Here is a 27,520-nt window from a genome sequence, read left to right on the forward strand (position 1 = left end):
CTCCTAATGAAACTGGTGCTGTTGGAGATGAAGTAATTTGCAGTAGTTACTTGACACAGGCTGCTTATAGTAATTTTCTTTTCACATAAACCAACAACTGAGGAGCATGGCCAATAGAAGTCCACATTTTTCCAAAAGTCAAAACTGTCCCTTATTGAGCTGTCTACAGTGGTGGAAGAAGTATTAAGATCCTTAACTTAAGTAAAAGTACTAATACCACACTGTAAAAATACTCTGTTACAAGTAATGATCCTGCATTGAAAATGTTACTTAAGTAAAAGTATCGAAGTTTCACCTAAAGTATTAAAAGTAAAAGTACTCAATGCAGAAAGATCCTCACATTTTAGAAAATGGAAACAAAACAGTTCTGTGTTTAATCAGTTCATTATTCAGCTGGACTTGAACTATATATTGTTGGTTATGTTAATTTATAATAAAACATATTTTATAAGCCATGTGTTTTGTGTGCAAAAATCTTGTGTAAAGTAACTAGTAACAAAAGGCAGGGCATAGATATACATTTATATGCTAGGTCTGAAATTATTTTCTATATGTTCTAAAAAGGGCTGCTGCACTTTTTTGAATTTCTTATCTGAGCCCCCAAGGGAGCATCTCATTCTTTCTAATTTAAGATAACATTGCCATAACATTGCCATAACATTGGTCACCCAGCGTCCAAATGACGGTGGGTTAGCTGATTTCCAGTGCAAAAGGATGAGTCGCCTAGCCAGCAGAGATGAAAAGGCTAGTACTTCCGATTGAGTATTTGTGAGTTCAGAGCCCAAAGGTGCTATCCTGAAAATACCAATCATAGGATCAGGGTCCACATCTTTATTGAAAACCTGTGTGTATGTATCAAAAATTGCAGACCAAAATGGACGGAGCGTAGAGAAAGCCCAGAACACATGATACAGCGTTCCTGGTTATCCTGGAGCTTTCTTAGTGGATATACTGCGTATACCTGCGTATCACGTAGACTACACCACTGGTGGAATGTGCTCTCCGTGAGTTAACTGTAAGTTCCACAGTGGGCTAACTCAAGTTAGTTAAAGATCTCTTTTCTCTCTTTGGATGAAAATCCATTGGAGCAGTTGGGCTACTCCAGAGATTCCACATTTCACTGCATTTCTTTTGATGTGGAATCTCGCAGCCAATCGTCTTCTCACTATCTTTTTTGACATCTCAAATTTGGTGTTTTATTATTTTGCGTCCCAGACACGTTTTCCATTGTGGTTGCAGAGGGGCACTTCTGTGGAAATATGATTAACTCATCACATTGCATTAGTTGTTAACGTGAAACGCTACTTTCCACCACAACATTGGCTCGAAAGAAAAGCAGCTGGAAAATGGACGGATGATGCACAAATGCTGCTCTAGCTTGAGAACATTTCACCCCAGGCAGGCTGGTGGTGGTGTCAGAGGAAAAGTACCGCTATGCTTTGGCTGGTTCTTTCCTCTCATCTCTGTCACGCCCCTTAACCCCAGAACAAACTTCCACAAACAAACAAGCCCTATGAAACATATTACGTAAGTAAACCACCCACACTGGGCTCGCTTGATGCTGAAGGAGAGATCTAATTTTGGCTCATAGAGATCAGTTTGTGTTCCCCTCAGCCTCAGATCCTCCCCCACCCCCCACCGCCCATGGCTGCCTTTATTCTCCTCCGTCCTATCAATCACTGCAGTGAAGATGAGTCCACTTCCCCTCAGAGGATCCGTCCTCTGGCTTGCGTGAGCATCCCTGTAATTATATTTGCTTAAACAGAGGTCAAATATTAGCTATGGCCATGTGGCAGGGTTTATTACATTTCCCTGCGAGGGAGAATCTCAGAAGCATGTGTGTCTGTTCTAAGTATATTCTGCAGGCCTGAAATAACTGTGAAGAGGCCGCAGAGCTGGAGAGCTGGTTTACAAGCAAACATTTGCTTCCACTTTTCAAATTACATTTTGGTGGGCCTGCCAGACCGGTCCAGATTTATAGAAGATCTTTTCTTTTATCTCGTTTGTTCAATAGAGGAGCAGATCATTTTTTTTTTCAAGGCAAGTCCAAATTATTACTGTCTCTTTAATGCCCCCTCCTTCCTCATCTGCACTCTTGGTGTCTCTGCAACGCCATTGCTGCCGGGGAATGACTTTAACGGCACTTTAGCGGCACTTCCTACCTATTCATAGTATAGTTCTTTTTATACAGTCTATGGTTGTGACATCACAACCGTATGGAAGTCCTGACAGGCCCCCAGGAAGTGTGCCAAACTTTGAGCCAATTTGACATAGCGGCCAAACAGTGGAATTACAACTTGTGTGTCCATCACATGATGCCAGGGGCCCAAAAAAGACTTTTCATGTACTTTTTTGACTAAAAAGACGTCTGTAAATCAGTGGATACATTTTTCCATACATTTTTCCACGAAATAACTTTCACTGTCTGCATTTGACCCATTCGGTCTGATAATATTTGGAAAGTCTAGAAAAGCCGCACGATTAAATCATTTAATTCCCATTGGAGGTTGCCGGAGAGCTCGGGAAGTAGCCGGCTCGGCCGGTGGAGGTCTCTGTGCGGCTCTTAGACCTTTGAAACTTTGGTACTATACACCTAAAATCTGTATCTTGTATAGCTACATTTATGTACATCCAATTGATACTCACCACATTTTGGTGGAACTAGCATTTTCAAGTCCAACAATGGTACAAAAATTTAGAAATGTAAACAACTGCATAATAAAAGCAGCCCAGACAGATGTTAATGTTGTACTGTGTTCAGATTAATGGACTGTCCACAGTGAATAAGCAGCAGGAGCCTACAGACTGGCTGTAATGTCGGGAACAGCTGGCTCATAAAGGCTGGGAGGATGCAGGCGGCCGGGGCCAACAGGACGGAAGCTTTCCTCTGCCCAGTAGCTTCCTGTTTTCAGACACACAGCTCAAATAAAAGGAAACCTGCTGACCCCAGATTGACTCTCATCTTACAGTCCTACAAACCCAAGTGCTTAGAGAGAAGCTTTCGTTTGCAGTTGCTGTGATAATAATAAAATACTGTCATTAAAAGGAGCCCTTGTCGACTGTGAGACCCAGTGCAATCTGGGTCCAGACTAGTTTAATGATAGCCAGACAGATTATTTAAAGAGGATGGAGGAATGAAGGTGTGCCGTCAATCCAGGAGTGGGCTTGTGAGATGGCAAGGGGGGGGCGTTTGAAAAAAATGTCATATAAATAGGTTGCCAGGTTGGATGTCTACCCTAGAAAATTGGGATCTGGGCTTTCTGGAGGGTTCCTAAGAAGCTTTGTGCTGGGGGGAGACGTGTATGATGGGCTTATGGTGTTGTCATTTATACATATGTTTATTTGGTTTATGGCATATTGTCTATTTTGTTACTATTTTGTTGAATGGTCTTGAATATTGTAGTCACTGTGTCATCGTTTCTTGATTGTAGTCTGGGTGGGTGGTGATGATGAAGGGGGGAGGGATGTGTTCATGTTGCGAATTGTATGTTTTGTATGTTGTTAGAAAAATAAGTTGCGTGGAAAGGAGCCAACTGAGGTTGTTGGGGCATCTGGTAAGGATGCCCCCTGGGCGCCTCCCTAGGGAGGTGTTCCAGGCACGTCCAGCTGGGAGGAGGCCTCGGGGGAGACCCAGGACTAGGTGGAGGGATTATATCTCCAACCTGGCCTGGGAACGCCTCGGGATCTCCCAGTCGGAGCTGGTTAATGTGGTTCGGGAAAGGGAGGTTAGGGGTCCCCTGCTGGAGCTGCTGCCCCCGCAACCCGACCCCGGATAAGGGAATGAAGATGGATGGATGGATGGCTATTTTCTGTTCGTAGTCACTGGGCAGGTAGGTAGTAGGTGCTAAGTAAGTAGGTTTGGGTTGGGTGAACCAAACCCAAGGCAGAGATTAGGATAGTTTGGAGCAGAAAATCCCATTGAATAGATGTAAAAGTCTGTTGTAGAAATTCTGATGTAACCATGAAAATATATCTTATACATTGAGATATTTTTTTACTCTACTCAAACCATGAAAAATACATTCTTGTATTAGATCGTTTAACTCAGAGGTCTTCAGCGTTTTTCAGGACAAGGATCCCCTGGCTGGAAGAGAGACGGAGCTGGGACCCCCCTGCTACATCAACTGTATTAAACTGAGCTGCATATTAAACTGGGTGGATGGATAATTATTCATACATCATGTTTTATTTGTTAAACATACATAAACATGTGGACGGCACAGTGAATCCTTAAGCTTAACTATGGCTGTGGATGGCTACCATATGGGCTACCTTACCTATAGTAAGCATCATCAATGTTGTGTAACATTATTTTACGAACAGGACAATGTATCTTTGCTACTATGTTGGATTTTCAGACATTTTAATTAAAAATAGTTTGGTGCCCCCCCCCGGAGTAACTCTGAGGACCCCCTAAGGGTGGTGGACCCCCTGTTGAAGATCTCTGGTATAACTTTAAGACTCAGGAATCGAGTGTGGCACCACTCCACATGATGGACCAGCTGGATGATGAACCCTTTTTTTGTTTAAGAAGCCTTCCTCAGTTAATTAATAAAAACACTTTACATACAAAGTGATATAGTGGCAGAGGTGTCAAGTAACAAAGTACAAATACTTCGTTACCTTACTTAAATAGAAATTGTGGGTATCTATACTTTACTGGAGTAATTATTTTACAGCAGACTTTTTACTTCTACTCCTTACATTTTCACGCAATTATCTGTACTTTCTACTCCTTTCATTTTAAAAATAGCCTCGTTACTCCTATTTCAGTCGGCTTGTTTTCATTCCGGCTTGTCATCGTTTAAAAAAAACCTATCCAGATAAATCGCGCCATCCGGATAGAGTGAATTTGATTGTGGTTGGATGAGAAGTATAGACATAGACCATTCCGACATCCTATTGGTTTGTACGCGATCCATCGCACCTGCACATGACACAAATCACGTCACACAGCAAGGAAATAGCAGACGTATGTACTGTAGCCTATTACGAAGATGTCCGTGGCATCGCCTTGAGTAAAATGTCCCAACCAAGCACCAGCGAGGAGGTTGGTAGCCAGGAAGACCGGCCAACCCTTCTACATCCCTGGCTGTACCTGGAAGGAGTTTTCAAAATGGTTGGATTTTTCAACAATAACATTTTAATATAACATTATAGTCATTATGGCCTTTAGAAAAATGTTTTTTTGTGGAGGTGGGGTAGTGCACAGCCTAAGCTTTTGTCCTTAATGGCATTTTTCCCCTCCCTTACATTACTTTTACTTTTATACTTTAAGTAGTTTTGAGACCAGTACTTTTACACTTTTACTTGAGTAAAAAGCTTGAGTTGATACTTCAACTTCTACAGAAGTCTTTTTAAACCCCTAGTATCTATACTTCTACCTGAGTAATGAATGTGAATACTTTTGACATCTCTGTGTAGTGGGGACAAATAAGCAATTCTGCAAACAAATGTTCGTATGTACTATAGGGATCGTAGGATCAACAGCAGCTCTTATATTGACAAGCCAAACTGGCCAATCACTGTATCAACACGCCATGTTTACTCTGCCTTGAGCTGCAGTTACTAACACCTGCTGTGATTAAAAAAAACTTTCTCTCTTCTACATTTCAAAGATGTGCTGGGGATTTGCTTCCTCCTCCCAGCTAGTAGATGATCAGTGGCGTATATGGACCAACATTAGTGAGAACGGCTGACAAATGCTTACCAAACATTATCACATTTTTTAATTGAATTGAAATTACACTTAATCAATCGGACACATTTCACTTAGTTAATGTTACATTACATACATTATTAATTCCATTGACATGATAACATTGACAAATCCCACAATCATTTTGTTATGCTGTACATGTCATTGGGTCATGGAGTGCTTTATAACAAAAGATGACAACAGAAACCAAAAATTTAAAAAAGGAATTATAAATGGATTTATGCCGCATTTCATCAAAGTACATGGAAATTAAAAGAAAAAACTGGACAGGACATGTTTTACATCTGGTTCTGTGGAACTCAAAAACAAAGGGCTTTCTTAGCAGTCTTTGCCTTTTCTTCCTCTGAATGTTGGGACCCATTTGACTTTTTTCCTTAAAAAAAAAAAAAATCAGAAAGGCATTTCAGTGAGAACATCTTCCTCATCCTGCTAAGGATCCTGAGTACAAGTGTACTAGTAACACTTCAGCGGGGTGGATTACGGATACATAGTCCATTTTATCTTGGTTAAAATAGGTTTTCTTCAATCAGTCAGAGTTCACATAGCAAGTGCACCGATGTTCTCAAGCTGGATGCCGTCCTCATTCTGAGGTTGGATGTCAGGCTGTGCAGGCTCCGGTTTGTCTTCTGCAAACGCTTTCACCTTCGTGTCTCTGAGTATCTGTGAGACGAACCGCTCATAAAACCACTGCAGGTCCTGAGGGTCCTCGGGCCAGGTTAGGTACTCTCTCCTCTGGACGAAAGCTCGGACTGCGTTGTACTTCATCAGCTGGTAGTGAGCCACCTTGAGTTGTATTGTGTAAGAATGGAGATAAATGTCAGTTGTGAAAATCAAAGGACTTACATTTTATTTAAAATGTCTATTTTCTGTATGAAAAAAAATTGCACAGCAGCAGTTTTCTGCCCTATGTAAAGCAACGCCAATTTCCCATGACACATACTATATATATTTTTGCACATGTTGCACTCAACCCATTCAGCCTCTTTTTTTCTTATGCAAAACAGCTATTTTGTATACATTTATTTCTGTATTTATTGTTCATTTCATTTTAATGTTTAATATGTTTGCTTGTTTATGTATGCACCAATCACCAAGGCAAATTCCACATAAGTGTAACTTATTGTGGCAATAAACCCTTTTCTGATTCTGATTCTGATTCTGGTGTTAATTTAAATCTGTATGAAGCCTGACATCTAGTGGTGAAAAGTAGGTACTAAATTGCCCTTTATCCACTGATCCAGGGATTCCCAACCAGGGGTACGTGAATCCCAGGGGGTACTTCTGCAGTTACCAGGAGGTACTTGGAAAAGATTGTAGAGTGGCTCAACTAATTTGAAAAAAATAGAAATTGTGATTTGATTGAAAATACATCCACATATTAACATGAAGTCAGCTGTAACACCTGAACACTACATGTTGCAGTTATATAAGGGCGTGCGAAAGCTAGTTAGCAAGCGAGCACAGGATGTTTGCTAAAGGTAATGAATAAATGGTAGAAATAACTAGTTAAAAGTAATGACTAAACATTTCAAATGATTAGCTAAAGTAATGAAGAAGTGGTTAAAATAGCTAGAAGTTGAAATAGTTAGCTAAAAGTAATGGCTTAAAGTAAATGGATATACGGTTGAAACATTCAGCTTCCCTCCAAGTAGTAGTAGTAGCAGCCTAGAAGTAGTAGTAGGATTGCTGACCAAACCAACCTTAACATAAACAGTTCAATTGTATAAAATAATATAAGAAAAACACACACATACACATACACATATATATATATATATATATATATGATATATATATATATATATATATATAAGAAATAGTGTTATACATTTGGAACAGACATTGGATTGGGAATTGATGCAGGGGTACGCAAGTTCATCTGACAGGGCTGTGGGGGAACCTCGGACCAAAAAGGTTGGGAACCACTGCACTACACTTAACCTGGCACCAAATATGAGCCAATACCAGACGGAAAGTTCGGTACCTGTTTTCACAAGCAGTTATCCGGTTTAACAAAAAGAAATTGGGTTTGATTACTCTTTAAAGCAGCTCTTGAATATTTTTGTATTAACAATGAATCACATGACTACTTGTGTGTTAAAGTTGTCTGTTGTGGATAATGAGCCCACAGAGCACTATCCAGTCCTCCTATCCAGTTTTTTTGTGATTGTTGCCGGCAAAAATCCTTGATTATGCGGCACGTTTTCTTAAAAAATGCGAATATGCGGGATATTTATGCAGTTTTATGCGATGAAATTGCGGGAACTTGCAAAAACTGCGGCTTCACCGCGGCTTCATCGCGGGGTGCGCAGCTTTTCGATGGTGTTCACGTCGCGTAATCCCGTCACTTCATAATGTTCCCATGGCAACAGGGGAAAATGGCTGCTCTTGTCTGAAGTAAACGCAACATTTTTCAACTTTCTGCTAAGATATATGTGACTTTTTTGCAACGAAAATGCGGGGATTATGAAATCATGCAAGCCCCGCGTATTTTGCGCGGAAATCGGCAAGTTATGCGGCGAAAGTGGGGCGTATTTTGAAAAAATGCGGCCCCCGCATTAATATGCAGACTTTGGGTGATTATGCATTGAATTACGCGATCGCATAATCACGTTTTTCTGGAGGGACTGACTATCGCCCAACTCCGGAGACTCCCACAGCCCCATGCCGCTTTATAATGTCTTTCAACCCAGTGTTTTGGTTTTACGGGCCACAACTGTAGTGTCTTGGTTCACCCTCGCTGCTCTCATCAGCATTGTTTTTGGCAGCAGACTACCTTTCAGCGACCCACTGTGCACCACCTGCCCAGCACCAAACAGCAGGAAAGACAAAGTTAGCGACTAGCTAGTGAACATAGTGTAGCATTTAGCAGCTAAAGAGCCAGATTTTCCCTCAGGAATTCCTGGGACCAGAACTAAAAGAAGAGTGAATATTGGACTTAAATTTGTTGGCCAGGAGAAACACCAAATAAATGCTAATATTTCTTTGTATCTCACTGATGTGTAAATAGGCTACTGCTTGCTAACAGCTAGTTTCCTCTGCCCCAGTGGCCAAAGAATCAGTTATTGTAGGTTTGAAGTAAATATACCCACATAAAGAAATCCTAAATTTCTATATATGACTTTTGCCAACCCCCAGAGAATGGATATAAAGAAAGTAACTCAGTAGCCTTATACACACCTTCCCTACCACCAACATAATCAGGACGTTTGTCAGCTCCTCCAGCATCCGGCCCTGGGCCAGAGTGAACGCCTCCAAGCACCAACCATCTAGAAAGAGGCACAACCCAGTTAGTTTCTTGTGGTAATTCATTTTAGGATTCAGAGAAGAGTGAAAATAAAGATGAGAGAGAAACAGCCTTACTATGGCCATGTTGCAAATTGGCGTGCTAGCTTTGAAACTCAGGACTGCAGTCAGTGGCTTGTTTAAAGGAACAGTTGTAACAAGCGTATAGTCACTTTCTTGCTGACAGGTGACAAGAACAATACCACTCTCATATCTGTTCGTTAAATATGAAGCTACAGCTAGCAGACAGTTAGCTTAGCATAAAGGCTGGAAACAGATGGAAACAGGTGGAAACAGATGGAAACAGGTGGAAACTGATGGAAACAGGTGGAAACTGATGGAAACAGCTAGCCTGGCTCTGTCCGAAGGTTAAAAAATCTGCCTACCAGCCAGGATGTGCCTGTGTTAAACAAATCTGAAGATGGCACGCCCTGCACAATAATAACAAATGTATGACTTGGCTGCAAATAAAAGAAATCGTAATATTATTTCTTACACTATTGAAATTATTTGGAAAATCAAATAGTGATGCTTACTTAATTAATGTGAGTGTAACGCTGCAGTTTGTTTTTGCCATGTAGGACTAGTGGCATTGTGTAATAGCTTATAGGCTAAACAAAATGTATGGTTATGTGGCTACCCATGCTATTAGACAATCTGACGTGATGTAGTTGTAATGTTGCAGATGTTCAGTGAGTAGACCATTGCAGTCACCACATTGCACAGGTGTGACATTGGTTTTATGCACAGTTGTGCTATGATGTTTTTGGGAAAATCATTGCAGCATTAAATGAAGAAATAATGTTGCAGCTCGCCTCCACCACCATATATTTCTTATCACATGTTGCTAAGCAGCAGTGGACAAAACTAGTCGCCTCTTGTTGATACAATGTGTAGTAGACAAATATTCTGAATCATGTTTTAATGAGATCAGTGGTTAGCACTGGCGAATCACAGCATGTAGCACTGCTGAGTACCTGTTGTTTGACTTTCTGTTTAGAGTTTACACGTTCTCCCCGTGTTTGCGTCGGTTTCGCCCAGGTTCTCCGGTTTCCTCCCAATAAAAACATGTATGCCCCCCAACCAGCCCTTTTTTCCAGCACTGGAAAAAAGAATTGAAGTTGGTATCGGGCGGCTGCCCACTGCTGCAGTATAGGATGGGTTAAATGCAGAGGACACATTTCGTTTTTCACATTTTATCCCACAGGCCCACCTAAATGAATATTTCTGGCTACACTGCTGTTCTAAAGTAAAAGTTGTGGTTTTAAACGGAGTTGTGCGCTGAACGATTTCTTGGCAAGGAGAAGTGACGTAAAAGATTATAGGTGGTGTTACGTTTCCCAAAAACTCATTTAACTCTTGGCAAGAAAAGGAATGAATGTATCTCTCAAAATGTCAAACTATTCCTTGAAAGAAAAGAAAACAATGTCAAAGTCAAAAGATTAGGCAGACTAAACTTCCAACTGTTAATCAAAGTCAGAAAAACTGTACCTTTAAGGAACTCTTTGGAGACAACGCACACAGTCTTCCTGCTGCCCCAGATGGCATCTCTGATGTCGGAAAGGTGATCCCCACCTGGCAGGAAGTCTCTGGCCTCGAAACAACAGCGGAAGAGGTTCTCCTCTGAAAACTCCTTATCCAGCTTCTTCAACAAAGCAGCCTCTACCCACCCATGGTCATTGTTGCTAAAGCAGAAGAAGGCATCGTACTGCACTTCGTCCACAGGAGGTGGCGGTTTTGGTCCTTCGACAACCCTACCGACGATCTTTTTGTAGATGATGAATATGCGCCCTCGGAGACGGGCGTAAGCAATCCCGCTGAGGATGGCAGTGATGATGAGGAGAGTGGAGAAGACAAAGAGAGCAAATTTAAGATCTTGGATGGCCTTTTCGTCATCTTCCTCACACGGTTCGATTGTCGCGAAGTAATCCAGCAGAGGGAGATTTTGGAGGGCTGCTGGAAACTCACATCTGTACTCCTCAACGGGGCTCAGGAAGATTATATTGGTCACGTTCAGCCACGTCAGGAAGCTCTCCAGATTGCAATCGCAGTAGAACCGATTGTCAGCCAGGCTGAGGACGCTGAGAGACCGAAAAGTCATAGGGTCTGGGGAGGCCAAAAAGTTGTTTGAGAGGTCGAGTCTTTGCAGGCTGGCCGGAAGGAGATCCGGCTGCAGATAGGTTAAAGCATTAGAGGAGAGGTCGATCTCTATGATCGAGCCTAGACCGCGGAAAATTCCTTGTGGGACGGTCGCAAGGGAGTTGAGGCTTAAATTTAGACCGAGCAGATTCTCTAGCTGATCAAACAGGTCGAGGCAATGCCCCTGCGCCCAAAGTATATTTAGTGAACTGTCATGCAGATCCAGCACTTGCAAGCTATTATTATAAGGTACTGTCACTTGCTGACTGCACCACTTGATGATGTTGCCACCATAAAATAAATTTTGGAGACGACTGAATTGAGTTAACAGCCAATAAAAATCCTGTAAATGTGTTAATCTGTTGTCTGAAATGTCCACATGGATACTGTTCTTACCCAATTCATCAATTCTGTATAGAGAATTCAACTTATTGTCCTTTAAAAGAAGAAAATCCAAGTTTGGTAATTGCGCAGGAAAGCCCAGATTTCGCAGTGAATTTCCGGTCAGATATAACGCTCGTAATTTTGGAAGACCGCTGAATGCTTTGTCTCCCAATGCACCAATATGGTTGTTAGACAAATCCAACACCCGGAGATCTGTCAGATAGCTGAATGTGTGAGAATATATTTCTCCTAAGAGGTTGAATGACAGGTTGAGCATTCGTAAATGTCCTTGAAGACCAATGAAGGCATTTTTGTTAATCTGATTGATTTTGTTAATGGAAATGTCAATAATTATTGCATCCTTTAGAGGACTTAAAAGAGCTTTCTGCAAAGCAAATATGGTGCATCTAGATAGATCTAAAATTTCAACTGAACTGTTCATGAGACCTTCGAATGTGCTTTCATCTGGATCGGGAAGGTTGTCGTATGAAAAGCCTTTGCCCATGTGGCCAGAGAATCTAAGCTGAGCAATAGGAGTACCATCTATCGCTTTAAAGAATTGTCTTGATATGTCCCAGTTGAACCCATTGCTGGATAGGTCAAGGATATTAAAGGCCATCCCTCTGAAAGGGTTCCCGCATCTTTCCCAGTCAAAATCTCTACTGTACCTGAAGTGATTGGATTGCAAGTTCAGGAGTGTGAAGGTTTTCCCCCGGAAACCAACAAGATCCTCTTCACATAAGCTTTCGATCTTATTCAGTTTGAGGTTTAGCTGTGTGAAATTTGTGAGTTTTGAAAAGAACATTCCTGGCCGGAGTCTCACTATTTCATTAGCGAAGAGATCAAGCGTTTCTAAGGACAAAAGTGGCTCCAGGTAGCTTTCTGCTAGTATGGAGTCTGTCAAATTGCAGTAATCCAAAAAGAGGTGTTGTAAATTGAACAGTCCTGCAAAAGCCCTTGGCTCCATCTGAAGGCCACGATTGGAGCCTAGGACCAACCTGGTCAGTTTTCTCTGCCTGAGGAAAGCGTTGTTCCTTATGACGAGGAGCTGCCCCTTCTGGTTTCCAAGATCTAATTGTTGCAGCTGGTCATAGCTTCTGAGTGAGCTGCTGTTGATCTCACTGATGTAGTTCATTTCCAAGAACAGGTGGGTGATGTTGGGAGGCAGAGCAGGAACCCAGTAGTGGCGCTGGTAGGCGCAATTAGCCACAAGGTTGTACAAAGTGCATGATGGGTAGCATGTTGGTACCTGTAGGTAGGAAAGTTACATTATTTTAGGATATACGCTTATTAGCTTTCTGGCTGACAGTTGGATGAGAAGATTGATACCACTCTTGAAGTCTGTATTGTAAATATTAGGGGTGGGGAAAAAAATCAATACAACATAGTATTGCGATATTTTCCGTGGCAATACTGTATCGATACACAGAGATTTATCATACAGATTTAAGAGTGGTCCATCTTCTCATCTGATTCTTGGCAAGAACGTAAATAAGCATATTTCCTAAAATATCAAACTTTGTCTTTATTTATTATTAGGAAGGAATATGAATTAGACTACCATTCGATTGATTTTGAAATTCATTTGTGGTTACTGTCCTCTAACTATTACTAACTACTAACTATTCTTCTTACTAAACAAAGTACAACTAGTCATGGGCGATTTTAGACCCTTTTTAGGGGGGCTCAAACCCTAAAAATGCTCAGCCCCCCTAAAAATGATAATAATAATAATCACTTTTTTTTTTTTTTTTTAAATCAATTCTAGTGCTTCAAGTTAGAGTTTGCAAACGTGTCTGTTAGTGACAGAGGACAAACAGTTACAGGTTCAAAGGGCTTGGTTTAATATCCTGTGTATCTGTCGTCAATGCTATGCACATGTAACCCAGTCAAGGAAAGGGTTAACAGAAACATAGTGTTGGCCAATCGGAGGTGGTTGTGCCAGACTCCCGCCTTTGGCTGAGTCTCTATCTAATCTGTCAGAGGGGGAGCAGGAGCGCGGTTGTGAAGTGTAACGTTGGTAGTCCCCAGAGAAGAAGTTGGTCATTGCATGCCGCAGATTAGAACCCAAATTGAAACGTAAGCAACAAAAATTGCTGAATGTTATGACATTGTGTCAAACTGGTCATTATTACTGTCATAAAGTGTAAGGTTTAGTTCCATCATAAGGTTAATAGTGTCAAAAAAACATTAGCTGACGTTGTTCAGTAGCTAGCTCAGAGATTCAGAGATTATCGGCTCATGAAATTACTGATTAAGCTTTAAGTTTGATAGTGTCTGTTTCCTGTTTTATTTTGTAGTAGTCTGTTTGCTCCCTGTCTTGTTTTACTTCCTGTCTTGTTTTCCCGCCTGTTTTGATTGTTCTGCACCCGCCCTGATGTGTTTCACCTGTTGTGTCAGCTGTCCCTTGTTAGTGTTCGTTACGCTGTGTATTTAGTCTCTGTGTTTCCCCTGTCTTTTTTCGGATTCTTGCTTTTTGTTAGTGTGGTGTTTCCTGTCGTTATCTCCTCGTTTCCTGGTTGGAATAAATCTCTTTTTGAACTGCATAATCTTTTTCACTGCATTTGGGTCCAAGCCTCTTCATCACCAAACACTTTTGCAAGGCCATGCCACATTCTCATCAGTGGCCGAGCCCCACTAAAGGTCTGATCCTAGAATCGCCCCTGCAACTAATCCAGTTTAAGCCAAATGTTGTACACATACCTGTAGGTATAAACCAATGACAACCACCTGAAGAGCCAGTGTCCACATACTGTCCTCGCCCTAACGGGATGTCCAGAGAGAAAGTCAAAAATTAGCAAAACTTAAAAGGATGAGATGTTGTTACACAGGCTTAGCAGTGCAAATATTAGCGAGGACAGATAGGTATGTGAGCATTTAGTAAGGTATGTAGGAAAAAGGGAAACATTGGGTCAGATTGTTTGCTTTGGCAGGTTCATGGTACACTGCTCAGTACCATTCACGAATGATTGAGCTTTTATAATAAAGCTCCATTTGAGTAGATGACATGTTTGCCTTGAGCTAATAAGTGGAATGTGTCACTGCAATGATTATTACTGCTGCTACCCCTCCCGCCTGGTGTATGTGTTCCCTATCCAGATTTATAACTTTCATCATTAACGGCACTTCTTCTGCGTATCACCGTGAAAGCATTGAATCGGCTATTGCCGGTTTCGTGCCTGCTGTAACTGTACGCTTTTCCATAATTTATCAATATTTATCATCGAGCTGTAGCCCACTTAAGTTTTCGAGTAAGCTAGTTTATTAGTGAACAACAGGCAGAGTGACACGCCATATTTATTGCACACTGTAGGCTATTTTTTTTAACAGTGGGTGAGAACTAGTCGAATACAGTCCATGTGTGAGTCCGTCACATATGTTCCTGGCCACAAATATTCTTTATAACTTGTATTTTACAGTGGTAATGGAGTGACAATCTTACCTGTGTTGGTGTTGAGAAAAGTGGGAAAACCCCTTCTCCTGCGAGTCGCTCCTCCGTGTCGACCTGCGGCTCCTATCTGCTCTGAAACCCTCAACATGCCTACTATTGATTTTCTGTCATTCAGACAGAACTGGAAAATGTCGCAATTTCCCAATGACCAAATATCCATTTCCTCTTTCGAAAACGTTTCACATGTTATCGCCCCAGTTGTTGCAGTAGATCCACATATTATGGGATGCTTCATTTGTGGCGACAACCTAACGTTACCAACTTTTAACTTTCTAACGCTCGTAACTCTTCTATGATGGCAAAGCCCTTTAAACATGTCGTCAGTAGGTACTAGGGCTGAGTAGTAGCGATTTAAAAGTTTTCACAAGTGGCAATGACATTTCGACATTTCGAAATGCTATTTTGTTAAAATGTTAATTTAGGATTCCTGTTTAAAAAAAATGGACATGTTACAAACCTATTTTGACATATAGAAATCACATTTCTATATATATCTGTATCTCAGTAATTCCTATTTCACCAGTAAGAATGACGATTACAGACATCTAAAATAGAATTTCCACCCGTTGAAAAAGGATTGTGACTATAGTGTATGTAATTTCCAGTAGTGGAAAAAGTATTCAGATCCTTTACTTAAGTAAAAGTAGGATGCTACCACACTGTATAAAAATACTCTGTTACAAGTAAAAGTCCTGCATTGAAATGTTACTTAGGTAAAAGTATGTAAGTATCGTCAGGAAAATGTACTTAAAGTATTAATAGTATAAGTACTCAATGGAGAAAAAAAATCCACACATTTTAGAAACTGCAAACAATCCAAACACTTCTGTCAATCAACTAAGTGTTTCTAATAATTTCAGCTGGACTTGTACGCCATTATATTGTTGTGTAGTTTAATTTGTAATAAAACACAAATTGTAAAGTACTACTAACTAAAGCTGTCAGATTAATGTAGTGCAATAAAAAGTACAATATTTCCCACTCAAATGTAGTGGAGTAAAAGTAGAAAGTGGCATGAAAAGAAAAGACTCAAGTATCTGATTCTCCAGAATGAATGGAGAGTATGGAAATGAGAATAACTTAAAAACTGAAAACAAAAATCTGTATAAAATCTTTAAAAGTTATAACAGTACATAGTGGAGCTTGGAGTGTCCAAGAGGAGATCTAGAAATCTTAAGCTTTATAGGGTTAAATGGAGTTAACTTTTATATATATATATATATATATATATATCTCCAAAAGTACAAGAGATAAAACAAGTTTATTTCTTTCATACTTTGCAACATATTAACATGAAAACATGCATTTCGCTCCACACTTTTTTGTACTTAAGTACAGTACTTGAGTAAATGTAGGCTAGCCTACTTAGTTAACCTACATTTCCCATTTCAGATAGCGATATGTCCAACTTATCAACAAACCATTTCAAATGGGCTGTGGGCGTCATCATTAGGTTCTTTATCAAGTACCACAAAACTATTGGTCGACTTTTAAATGACCTCATTTCGGATCCACATCATTAACTACAAATAACTACGCCACCATTTTGATTGATTTGATTGATTGATTGATTGTTTGGTTTGTAAAGATTCTGAAAACAAGTGAGAAATGCGGTCACAATTATACCCAGAGCCCAAAGTGATAATTCATGTTTTGTCCAACCAAAGTCTAAACCTCAAAATGATTCCATTTAATAAGTTATTAGAGGAATTACAAGGAAAAGCAGCCACTCTTCATATTTGAGAAGCTAAAACCATGAAATAATAATCCAAATTGTTGCCAATTCATTTCCGGACGAATTCATTATTCCACTAATCATTTCAACTATGTTGATTATTATCTACGTTATGTTGTGTATGTTGAATTGATTATTCAAATATTTAATTAGTCGATGGAGTATACTTGTATAAAGCAGATTAAGTATACTTGTATAAACTGTTGGCTATAGTTTAATTTATAACAAAACATCATCTTTTGTAAAGTAACTGAAACTTATTAAAGCTACAGTGCGTAGTTTCTGTCGACCCCATGAGGAATTCTAAGTAATGACAACAACACTGTCGGTGCGTCCACATGATGCAAGTTGCTCGTAACCAAGGAGGACACAGAGGATTAAAAAAACATGATGGACTCTTCAGAAGAGGTAATTATCGTCACTCGAGTGAACATAGTCATACTGACAAAATCCAGAGAGAGTTGTGTGGAGCTGATAGTCTTAATGAGCTTTGTAGCAACTCATTTGGCAACTGCTTGAATGTAAGGGACGTTCATTAAAGGTGCTCTAAGCGATGTTGGGTGACGTCACTTCTTGTTGACGTTCAAAGTATTGTCAAACAATACGGAGGCTAGCTCGCCCCTCCCTCCTCCTCATCCCGTCCCCTCCCCCTCCCTTCTGCGCACTAACCCCCCAACCCCCACCCCCAAATCCTTATCGTCGATTATTGGCCGTTTGTTGTGTTTCAGAGACCGCGTGTGTTCAGGGGACAGGCAGCCCACGGATAGTGAGGAGATGTTTGCTGTATGTGATAAAAAATGTTGTAGCCTAAAAAGCGTGTGACATCGCTCAGAACACCTTTAATATCAAAAAAAGTAAAAAGTACAATATTTCCCTCTGAAATGTTGTGGGGTAGAAGTAGAGTGCATTAAAAGAAAAAAGTAAAGTACCTCAAATTTGTACTTAAGTACAGTACCTCACTACTGTGTTGAGGTTTCAGAGAGTAACTTCTGCAGCATAAAAAAGTAAATCTATACTTATTATTCTTGATATATTCCTTCTGTTTTCCTTATAAACATTCCTTACTTTTTGCTCCCTTTTTCTGAAGAAGTTAACATTTAGAAGTTACTCTCCCAATACATTAACATATCCATTTAACATGAACACAGACATATTGAAGAAACCTTAGAGAAACCATTAGGAGATGTATAAAACTCTCAAGGTAAACCGAGATAAACCTGAATAAAGAAACATTATGAAAAATCTAAGAAAATCTGGAAAAAAAACCTTAAAAAGAGTTGAAAGAAATAGAAATCGGAGAGAAAAAGGCAGGGAAATGTGTGCACGGAACTCTTGTTTATTCACGGCTGAGCTGTAATTCACTTCTTTCTCCACATGGTGGGGCAGTCAGCCAGTATCCGGGGCATTAATAGCTGAGAGACAGTGGTGGAAGATGTATTTAGATTCTTTACTTAACTAAAAGTACTAATACCACACTGTGAAAATACTCTCTTACAAGTAAAAGTCCTGCATTGAAAATGTTACTTAAATAAAAGTATGTAAGTACCATCTGTAAAATGTACTTAAAGTATTATAGGCTACGTAAAAGTACTCAATGCAGAAAAACCCTCCCATTTTAGAAACTGGAAACGATCCAAACTGTTCTGTCAGTCAACTAAGTGTTTAATCATCTAATCATTTCAGCTGGACTTGTAGGCTGTTTATATTTTTGGGAAGTTTAATTTGTAATAAAACATTGTATTTTTTACATTATTTCTCTCTGAAATATAGTGGAGTAGGAGAAGAAAGTGACATGAAAAGAAAAGGCTTAAAGTGCCCATATTATGAAAAAAACACTTTTTCTGGGATTTGGGGTGTTCTTTTGTGTCTCTGGTGCTTCCACACGCATACAAACTTTGAAAAAAAATCCCTCCATGCTGTTCTGAGTGAGATACGGTTCCTGAATGTGTCCTGTCTTCAGTCTCCGGGTCAGCTGTTCAAAATCGGCACGGCTTGTGACGTCACATGCCGAAACAAGCTGGCTAACTGCAACCGTTAGCTCGTAGCGTTAGCATGCTAACGCTAACGCTAGCATGCTACCTCGTTCTCAATAGCAAAGCACTGCTACAACACACACAAGTTCACCATAATCTACTAAAGAACTACTTCCATGTGCGCCCTCATTTAGAAGTCTCCCAGCTAATCCTGCCTTGTAACTGACTGAAGGTGGAGAAACAGCCTTTCTTTTACTGTCTATGGAGCTAGCTAGCTGACATGATCTACATCTGAGCTACTGAGCATGTGCGAGTGCAATCAAAGATAGTACAGAAGAAGAAGAAAAGAGGTCTCACTCTGTAGCTAAAACAGAGACCAGCTGAAAAGAGGATCTGCAGCAGTGAGAGAGAGCTGTGCAGTACAACAAAAATATGGTGTTTTTTGAAAATTAAACCATGTAAACCTATTCTGGTACAACCTTAAAATACAATTATGAACCTGAAAATGAGCATAATATGGGAGCTTTAAGTAAGTACAAGTACCTCAAATTTTTACTTAAGTACTTGAGTAAATGTACTTAGTTATAACATTCCACCACTGCTGAGAGCTATCAAAAGAAAAACAGACATGTCCTTCACTCACATTTTTTATAATTTAATAATGTTCCAGCACAAACTTGAAAAAAAAGTTCTCTGTCATGTTTTATTACATTGCATGTGGTGTATGTAGTCCTAAGGCAGTGAATGTCCATCCTCAAAGAAATCTTGAATATGTATTATTTGTGTTGTTTGTGAGTTTATAGTGGCCTTGTCTCCTGTGTCATCATGACTACATTACTGTCTCCCTAATTGTTTTACTGTAAAAAGTCTTTAAAAAGAAACCTGTCCAAAAATATCTCTGTTGTTTCCGAGGCTTCTGTACATTCACATGTCATGCTTTATGTCTCTCCCCCCCCTTCTTTTTCTTTTACGCATCACCCGTCACTTGGTGTAAACTGTGCGCTTCGCCCTCCGGAGCTTTGAGCTCGCCTGCGCTCTCCATCTTCCCTCTGCCGCTGAGGATGTGATGAGCCAGACAAACCACCAACACAATCACAAACACGGTGCACACTATTATCCCCACGAGCCCCCCCACTGTCACCACTGACGGCTGCCGGGTAGGCTCTGGATACGGCCCGACTGATACTGTGGGCATGTTCGGAGTCGTGCCCGCGCCGGAGCCCTCCAGCCCTCCATCCGTGTTCCCATCACCCTCGCTTATTTTTACGCACCGGAATTCTTCAACTAGTTTATACCCCGCAGAGCACGTGCACACATAGCTGCCGAATGTGTTTTCACAACCCTGATCACAATTTTCAGAAGCGCATTCGTCAATGTCTATACAAAACGAATGCACCCCCCTTTCCTCTATTATATAACCTTCAGGGCAGAAGCACTGGAACTGGTCGTTCGGGTCGCACTCGGCGGCGCATTCCTCCTTCCCACAGTGGAGAATACACTTATCAGGTGACTTTGGGTCCTCTTTATATCCGTCATCACAAGAGCAGGTGTAGCCACCAGGGCTGTTGGTGCACCGGTGCTCACACGGAGCGGATGCGCACTCGTCCACGTCAACGCACAGGCCGCCTCTCATCTTGTATCCGTCCTTGCACACGCACTGAAAGCCTTCGGTGACGCTGACGCACTTGAAGTTCTCCCCGGGACACTTGCGCTTGTCCTTGCAGTCGGTGAAATCTGTACACGACCTGCCGTCCCGCGCCAGCTTAAAGCCGTGGTCACACATGCACGCGTACGAGTCTCCTTTGTTGTAGCAGGCGTGCGCGCAGCGCAGAGGCAGACACGGATCCTCTGCGCTCGCTTCGCAGGTGACTTTATTCGCAGGGTTGATCGTTTGGCCCGGCGGGCAGTAGCAGGAGGGCACATTGTTGGGGGTCACTGCGCATTTGTACTCACACCCGCCTAGGTGTATCTCGCAGTTCCAGGGCGCCTGCAGCCACTGCTCCGAGAAGCAGATGTATTTAGTCTTAGCCGGATTCCGGATAGCGATGCTCCCAGGCGGCAAAGACAGCACATCCTCGCCCACAAACCCCATGGGGGTCCTGTATGTGACGGTCTCGCCATCTGCAACCGTTAGATCTTTACACGGGTCATTGAAACTGTACTCGCACAGAAACCCGTCCACGTTTTCCTCGCATGGCTCCTGGATCCATTTCATGTCGTCCTTTTGGGAAACTGAGACGCAGCGATGGGAAGAACAGCTGCTGTCAAAACTCGGCGCCCAGTTGAACAAGTCACTCTCGCTATCTTTGGTCACCCACTGGAAGCCTTTGAGGGCAGCAGCGGCGTCTGGGCAGCCGCTCGTTAGATGTAAACCGATCCAGAAGCGCCCCGTCGAGTTCCCCAACAAGATAGACAGAATATCATGGGATACAGTCGATCGCACCGTCATTAAGTGGCCGCCCTGATCACTGCATTGGATCTGCGCGGCTGTGAAGTCGCTGGGTTCTTGGAACACAGTGAAGCACTGAGTCCCGATGCAGTATCCGCTATTCGGGTCTATCCCGCCGGATCTGCCCGCCAGGAAAGTCCACGCAAAAACAAAGAGTACCGTTACTTCCTTCATGTTTGAACCGCGGCTGTGTCCGTTTAAGTTCTCGTGCATTGCGGCAGTCTATAGGCTTGTTTGTTCAAGAAAATGTTTTTCTGGCATTTATAACCCCCCAACTCCATGTCAGTGCTCCGGCAGAGGAAGGAAGTCGATCTTAATCACCCCGCCGCGCTGCTCGCTGTGCCCTTCAGAAACGTTCCCCAATTACGCACGGCTTTTACGCACGCAGCCTACGCAGCGAAGCCGCGCGCACGCAAGGGGGTCATCTACCCAACCCCCCTATTTGCAGTAGCCCCTCCCAACTCCACTCTTCACTTAATGGGAAGGCGTCTATTCTCGTGGTTAGACTTTAAATCTAGTTGTCATTGATGTTAAAATTATGACAGTTGGGTGACATCATTTTTCCAACACAGTTTTTATCTTTTTTAAGACATTTCCTAAACATGAAATTCATCATAGGGAGGAAGGAAGGAAGAGGTTAAGACTATGGAAATCTTCAAATATGTTTATTGTAATCTGAGACAATTGTGCAGCAGTGGCATGCAGAAATAGATTTGTTTTGCTTGTTTTAGCAAAAATATAATTGTAAAGATGAATATTTTCTATCACATTTACTCCACTGCCTTATTGTGTGTAGTATATGGATCTCCACCAGCTCTGACTGTGGTGTACAGTATGTGGTATGTTATAAGGAGAAAGAGGAAACAGGGACAATACAAAGAAGAGTTATTTATTTTCTTTTTGTTCAGTTTCTCCCCCCCCCCCCCTTTTCTCTTCCTCTCGCCTGTTATTCTAGAGCTGTAAAGATTGATCAAATAATCAATTACACTGATCCATATTTTTCACAATTTTCTGACATTTTATAGACAAAACAACTAATCTATTAATCAAGAAAATAATTGACAGATTAATCGCCAATGAAAGTAAGTATTAGTTGCAGGCCTTGGTTATTCTGTTATTGCTAAGGCACTGTGACCAAAACATCCTACAAGCTCTCCTTGCCTCTATAATATTTGGGATCATGCTTATTCCAGTATTGCACTAACTACAAATTGCTCTGAATAAAGTCAGCTAAATGTCTAGTGTATATATAGATATATCTATATATCTATATATACACAAGTATAAATAGAAATGTTGTGACTCTCACACCAACTTTAAGTCACTTTATTTAAAAAATGAAACACTGCAACAAGTGAAAGCTTGCAATAAGCCTGTTATACAGACATATACAGTAGTGGCTGGGCATATTAGAACTTCGTGTTTACATATATGTAGACCATAGCAGCATCCTTTTACATTCATGTTTAGCTGTCCTCTCACAGCATCTATGGCTCCGAGAGCAATCAGTTCTACAGTCAAGGTGACAACATTCAAGCTCATGTTAATGTCAGTGGTAACAAGGTACAGATTATATTTGTCTTAGAATGAAGTGTGTTCCCAAATCAAGACCTGCAGAGTCACAATTCACTGTTCAGGTGGAACAGAATGTGGACTTTTTTTTCTCCAAAGTATGCACACAGACATACAGTCATGTGAAAAAATTAGGACGCCCATGCTAAAGTTGACTAAAAAGAGGAATAAAAAAATGCCTTAATTAAAAGAATTAGGATAAATCCGACCTTTAAGGACACCAATTTTCTTTGTGAATGAATAATGTATTGTAAATAAATAAATAAATGTTCTTCCTTAAAACACAGGGGGCATAAGTAAGTACACCCCTATGTTAAATTCCCATAGAGGCAGGCAGATTTGTATTTTTAAAGGCCAGTGGATCCAGGATACTATGCATCCTGATAAAGTTCCCTTGGCCTTTGGAATTCAAATAGCCCCCCCCCCACATCATCACATACCCTTCACCATACCTAGAGATTGGCATGGTTTTATTTCAGTTAGCCTAATAGCTGGTTTGATTTGCATTGAGAGATGATTTTATGGAAAGTACCCCATGCCAATCTCTAGGTATTTAACATAGGGGTGTACTTTTACATACAATTTACGTACATTTATTTATTTACGAAACATCATTCATTCACAAAGAAAATTGGTGTCCTTAAAGACTGGATTTTTCCTCATTTTTTGAATTAAGGCATTAAGATCAATTTGCAAAAGATGATTTTTTTATTCCTCTTTTTAGTCAACTTTAGCATGGGTGTCCTAATTTTTTCACATGACTGTACCAATATCCTTAAGTCTACAACTAACCTAAACATTGGATATTTCGGAATGTGGATTTATCTTTTTGGAATGATACCCGTCAGGTATATGCATGTGAAAATGGTACGTAAAGCCTGAGTACGCGCCGCCATGAGTTAATATGCATCGGAAACAGTTCCTATACATCCCAAATTAAATAGTTACTAGACATAGACATACTATGTATCTGTCTCAAATGTCATACATCCAAATGCGGAGCCATGGAACATATTTTCATGAGCAGTCGTTGTGCCAGTGGAAAACAAAAAACATAATGTGCATTTGACGAAAGACAACTTTTTTGGCTGCTTTTATCGAAAGGCTACAAAATAGTTATTTTACCAAAAAATAATAAACATAAAGACGGTTTACAGACAGTTTTAAAGAATTATTAGAACTAGTTCACAAACATGAGTTGGAATTTTAAATTCCATAGGTGGGGGGGGGGGGGGGGGAGATACAGGTAGTACAGGCACAGATACAAATACTCGCTGACAACTGTGGAGCGAAATGCATTTTTATATGTTAATATGTTACAGTGTATGAAAGAATTAAACTTGTTTTATCTCTTGCACTTTTGGAGTATAAAAATAAAAGGTTAACTCCATTTAACCCTATAAAGTTTAAGATTTCTAAATCTCCTCTTTGACACTCCAAGCTTCACTTATTAGCACTTATATACCGATTTTTCTTTACAGTTTTCTGGAGAATCAGTAATTTGCTACACACTAAACAAAATACTGGTTCCATTTTATCCCAATTTTGGTCAATCTAGCCCCAACCCAATACCCATAAGCATAAAAACCACTGGGTCACCAAACACCCCCCCCCCAAAAAAAGAAAGTTTTGTTATATTTGTTATATAAGTTATTTATATTATTTCCATTGGGTCATTCAGCCACACCAATGTGTGGTTATTTTGACCGAGTAACAACGTAACATTTCTCTTGGGTCCTCAATTAAACCAAAAACTGTATGTTTTTATAACATCTTTAGTGTTCTGTTAAAAAAAATGTACAGGGTGTCCAGTACTGCCTTCTGAAAAAATGCATCCCCCCCTTAAATTGCGCCCTTGATCACAAATACAGTACAGGCTATATTACAACCAATATGTAGAATGTTACATTCATTATATCGCATACTTGTGATACGCAAAATGAAACTTGTTGAATGCAAAATGAAGAGTTCAAGCGAAGACCAAGGCACGTTTTGTTTTCCTTTTTAACTTAACTACAGTATAGTGTAGAGTGTCATTAGACAGCAACACAGTGCAATCAAACATAAAGCTGCTGCTGTTAGGAGAGAATTTTGTCTTTCAAAGACAAAAAAAAAAGGTTTATTTTGCTGGATTTGTAATTGTCTGAGGAGACTGCGTCTACAATAAGAAAAAGTGACCATGGTAACATTTAAGTACCATTACTATGATACTTTTTAACATATAACAGCATCTTTTTTTGTGTTATATATAAGCTGCAAAGCCTAGTCGATTAGTTGTCAACTATTTTGATAATTGATAAGTCGGTTAGAGTAACTTTTTAGTCTAGCTTTTAAAATGTGATATTTTCTACTTTCTTTACTCCTCTGCAACGATTAAGATTTTAGGTGTGACAAAACGAGACATTGGAGAACGTCACGTTGGGACTTTTGGAAACACAGATCGACATTTTTGCACCATTTTCTGACATTTTAAAGACCAAAAAACGAATCGATGAATCGAGAAAATAACCGACAGATTAATCTGCGATGAAAATAATCGTCAGTTGCAGCCCTATATTATAACTCTATAACGTTCCCACTTGTTAGGGAACCCCCATTTTGTCTACTTCTGCAACCAAAAGGTTGATAAGGAGCCTATAAGGCGAGTAAACAACAATATAAATTCCATATTCCAATTCTATTTCACATTCAAAAAGCGGAAAGCTGTTTTCTTTTAAAAATCCACACTGGGTTGCTACGACTTTACAGTATGTGACAGATTGCAGCTTTTTAGATAAATAAACAGTTTCCAATGAACACTGCCTATGGAAAAGAAAGTCCCATATTTGACGTCTCTGAGGAAAGAAAACAGCAAAATGTGCCATGAAAAGACGGTTGAAAAGTGGCCTACTAAAAATGTGTGATTAAAGTAACGTCGGTGAGTCAGTTTTAAACTGTTTGTCGAAGGACATCTTCTTATACGTCTCGGTGGTCACCTGCTGCAGATAGAAAATATCGATAGCTGGGTGTTTGAAGGAAGAAAGCTCAAATTTGCCGTAACGCTTGACCACGTTTCGGATCAGGAAATACAGCAACACTGCAATCAGCGCCATGAACACGGTGATACCCATGACGCTGCCGGTCTTGATGTAAAAGGGTACTACTGTGGCTGGGTTGGGGCTAGCTGGTGATGGGTATGGAGCAGTTGAACCTGACCCATCGTCATCTTCTTCTTCCACACAATCGTACTTATTGGGGTGCAGCTTGAACCCCTCATTGCACAAACACCTGTAACTACCGAATAGATTTTCACACTGGTGGTGACAGTACTTATTATCACATTCATCAATGTCAGTGCAGAAGGGTGTGTTATTTGGGCTCTCGTCTTTAATGTAGCCATCAGGGCAGAAACACTTTAACTCTTTATCATCATAATGGACGCATATGCTTGGACAGTCTCTCTCTGTGCAGTTCATCTCACACTTTGTGGGGTCATGCGAGGAAACCCTGAACCCTTTCCGGCAATGACACTCATAAGAGCCATTGAATTTGACACACAGCATGTGCTCACACTTTTCACAGATTGTGACGTCTACACACACTCCATCCTCCTGGACAAAGCCATCTTTGCACGTGCAAGTGAACCCTGCCTGTGTGGTTTCACACTCCTCGCCCTCACCTGTGCACGGGTTCGCCATGCACGGGCTGTCAGTGCACGTGAAGTTGTTGGGATGGAGTATTTCCCCCGCGGGACAGACGCAGCCGTGTGTTGTAGAGCTGCAGCTGTGCTCACAGCCGCCCTGAAACACCTCACAGTTCCAGGGAGCTTCCAGCCAACGGCTGAGGGAACACAAATGCTTCGAGTCAAAGTATTTACCGTTTAACTTTTTCGCCACGGCGATGGTTCCCGGGGGGAATGTTTCCGAGTCGTCCAGCTCCAGCTCAAAGTCCTTAGGCTTGTAGGTGTACTTTACCGTTGCGTCTCCGGCTGCCTGCAAGGCACTGCAAGGCTCATCGAATGGATACTGGCACAGGAATCCGTCCAGAGTGTCTAGGCATGGCTTCCACAACACCGTGAAGTTCTGTCCCTCCGACACGGAGATGTAGGTGCAGCTTCGGCTACCCGCCGCAGCTTTCTCGTCGGCACTGTGCTCCAGCCAGTAACTACCGCGGAGCGGGCTCTTCAATAGCTTCTCTACGTGTTCCGAGTTGACCATTAATGACTGTCCACCGGAGTCCTTGCAGCTTTTCTGTGCTTCAGCAAAGTCCCCGAGCTCCTGGAAAAGGGCAAAACACTGATTCTCGGTGCAATGTCCCTGCGTAGACTGAATCGTTTCCTCCAGCTCGCAGAGGAAAAGCACCCAAATGAGCAGCGCGTGAGTTGTAGGAATCATGATGTCGATGTTAGAAAAGCTGCCCGTGGTGTAAGCCTCTGTGTTGGACGATGTAAAGCTGATATAGCGACTAAAAGCTGAACTTAGTCCCCATTTAAAGCCTTTTTTTTTTTTTTTTTTTTTACGTCCCTACCAACCGAGGAAGGAAGTTCCGTTCAGGCCAGTGGTTTAAGCCCCGGTCTGATTGCTCAACCCCCAAGCTGTCCGAAAGCCTTATCTCAAAGAGACTAGCCCATCAAAACACACGAGCACGCACGCACGCACACGCGCGTACGGGAAAGTTAACTTGTATTAAGAGAGAGATGAACAGGCTATCCCATAATCCTCTCCCCTGAGTGCCTCTTCTCTTTCTCGATTTAGATGATATTCCCATTAAAGTCATATGGGAAGGGGGATCTTTGCTGAACACCTCCACCCTCTTAAATACCAGTGGTGGAATA

At 41.2% G+C, this 27,520-nt stretch overlaps 3 protein-coding genes across 3 annotated transcripts; all 3 read right to left on the bottom strand.

Moving 5' to 3' along the window:
• Nucleotides 1-5,712: 5,712 nt before the first annotated feature.
• Nucleotides 5,713-15,061, bottom strand: LOC144533595 (toll-like receptor 5). The gene is made up of 5 exons (XM_078275064.1): nucleotides 14,970-15,061; nucleotides 14,231-14,290; nucleotides 10,496-12,776; nucleotides 8,900-8,988; nucleotides 5,713-6,502 (listed from the first exon to the last, which is right to left on the bottom strand). The coding sequence occupies exons 2-5, from the start codon at nucleotides 14,276-14,278 to the stop codon at nucleotides 6,257-6,259; spliced, it is 2,664 nt and encodes an 887-aa protein (XP_078131190.1). The 5' UTR covers nucleotides 14,279-14,290; nucleotides 14,970-15,061; the 3' UTR covers nucleotides 5,713-6,256.
• A 4,264-nt stretch (nucleotides 15,062-19,325) lies between these two features.
• LOC144533607 (thrombomodulin-like) lies at nucleotides 19,326-21,501 on the bottom strand. Its single transcript, XM_078275093.1, has one exon. It carries the CDS (start codon nucleotides 21,346-21,348, stop codon nucleotides 19,654-19,656), a length of 1,695 nt encoding a protein of 564 aa, XP_078131219.1. The 5' UTR covers nucleotides 21,349-21,501; the 3' UTR covers nucleotides 19,326-19,653.
• Nucleotides 21,502-22,445: 944 nt separating this feature from the next.
• LOC144533333 (thrombomodulin-like) lies at nucleotides 22,446-27,277 on the bottom strand. The gene has a single exon (XM_078274628.1). It carries the CDS (start codon nucleotides 27,078-27,080, stop codon nucleotides 25,611-25,613), a length of 1,470 nt encoding a protein of 489 aa, XP_078130754.1. The 5' UTR covers nucleotides 27,081-27,277; the 3' UTR covers nucleotides 22,446-25,610.
• Nucleotides 27,278-27,520: the final 243 nt, after the last annotated feature.

The sequence above is a fragment of the Sander vitreus genome, chromosome 18 (genome assembly GCF_031162955.1).
Source record: "Sander vitreus isolate 19-12246 chromosome 18, sanVit1, whole genome shotgun sequence".
NCBI classification, from domain to species: Eukaryota; Metazoa; Chordata; class Actinopteri; order Perciformes; family Percidae; genus Sander; species Sander vitreus.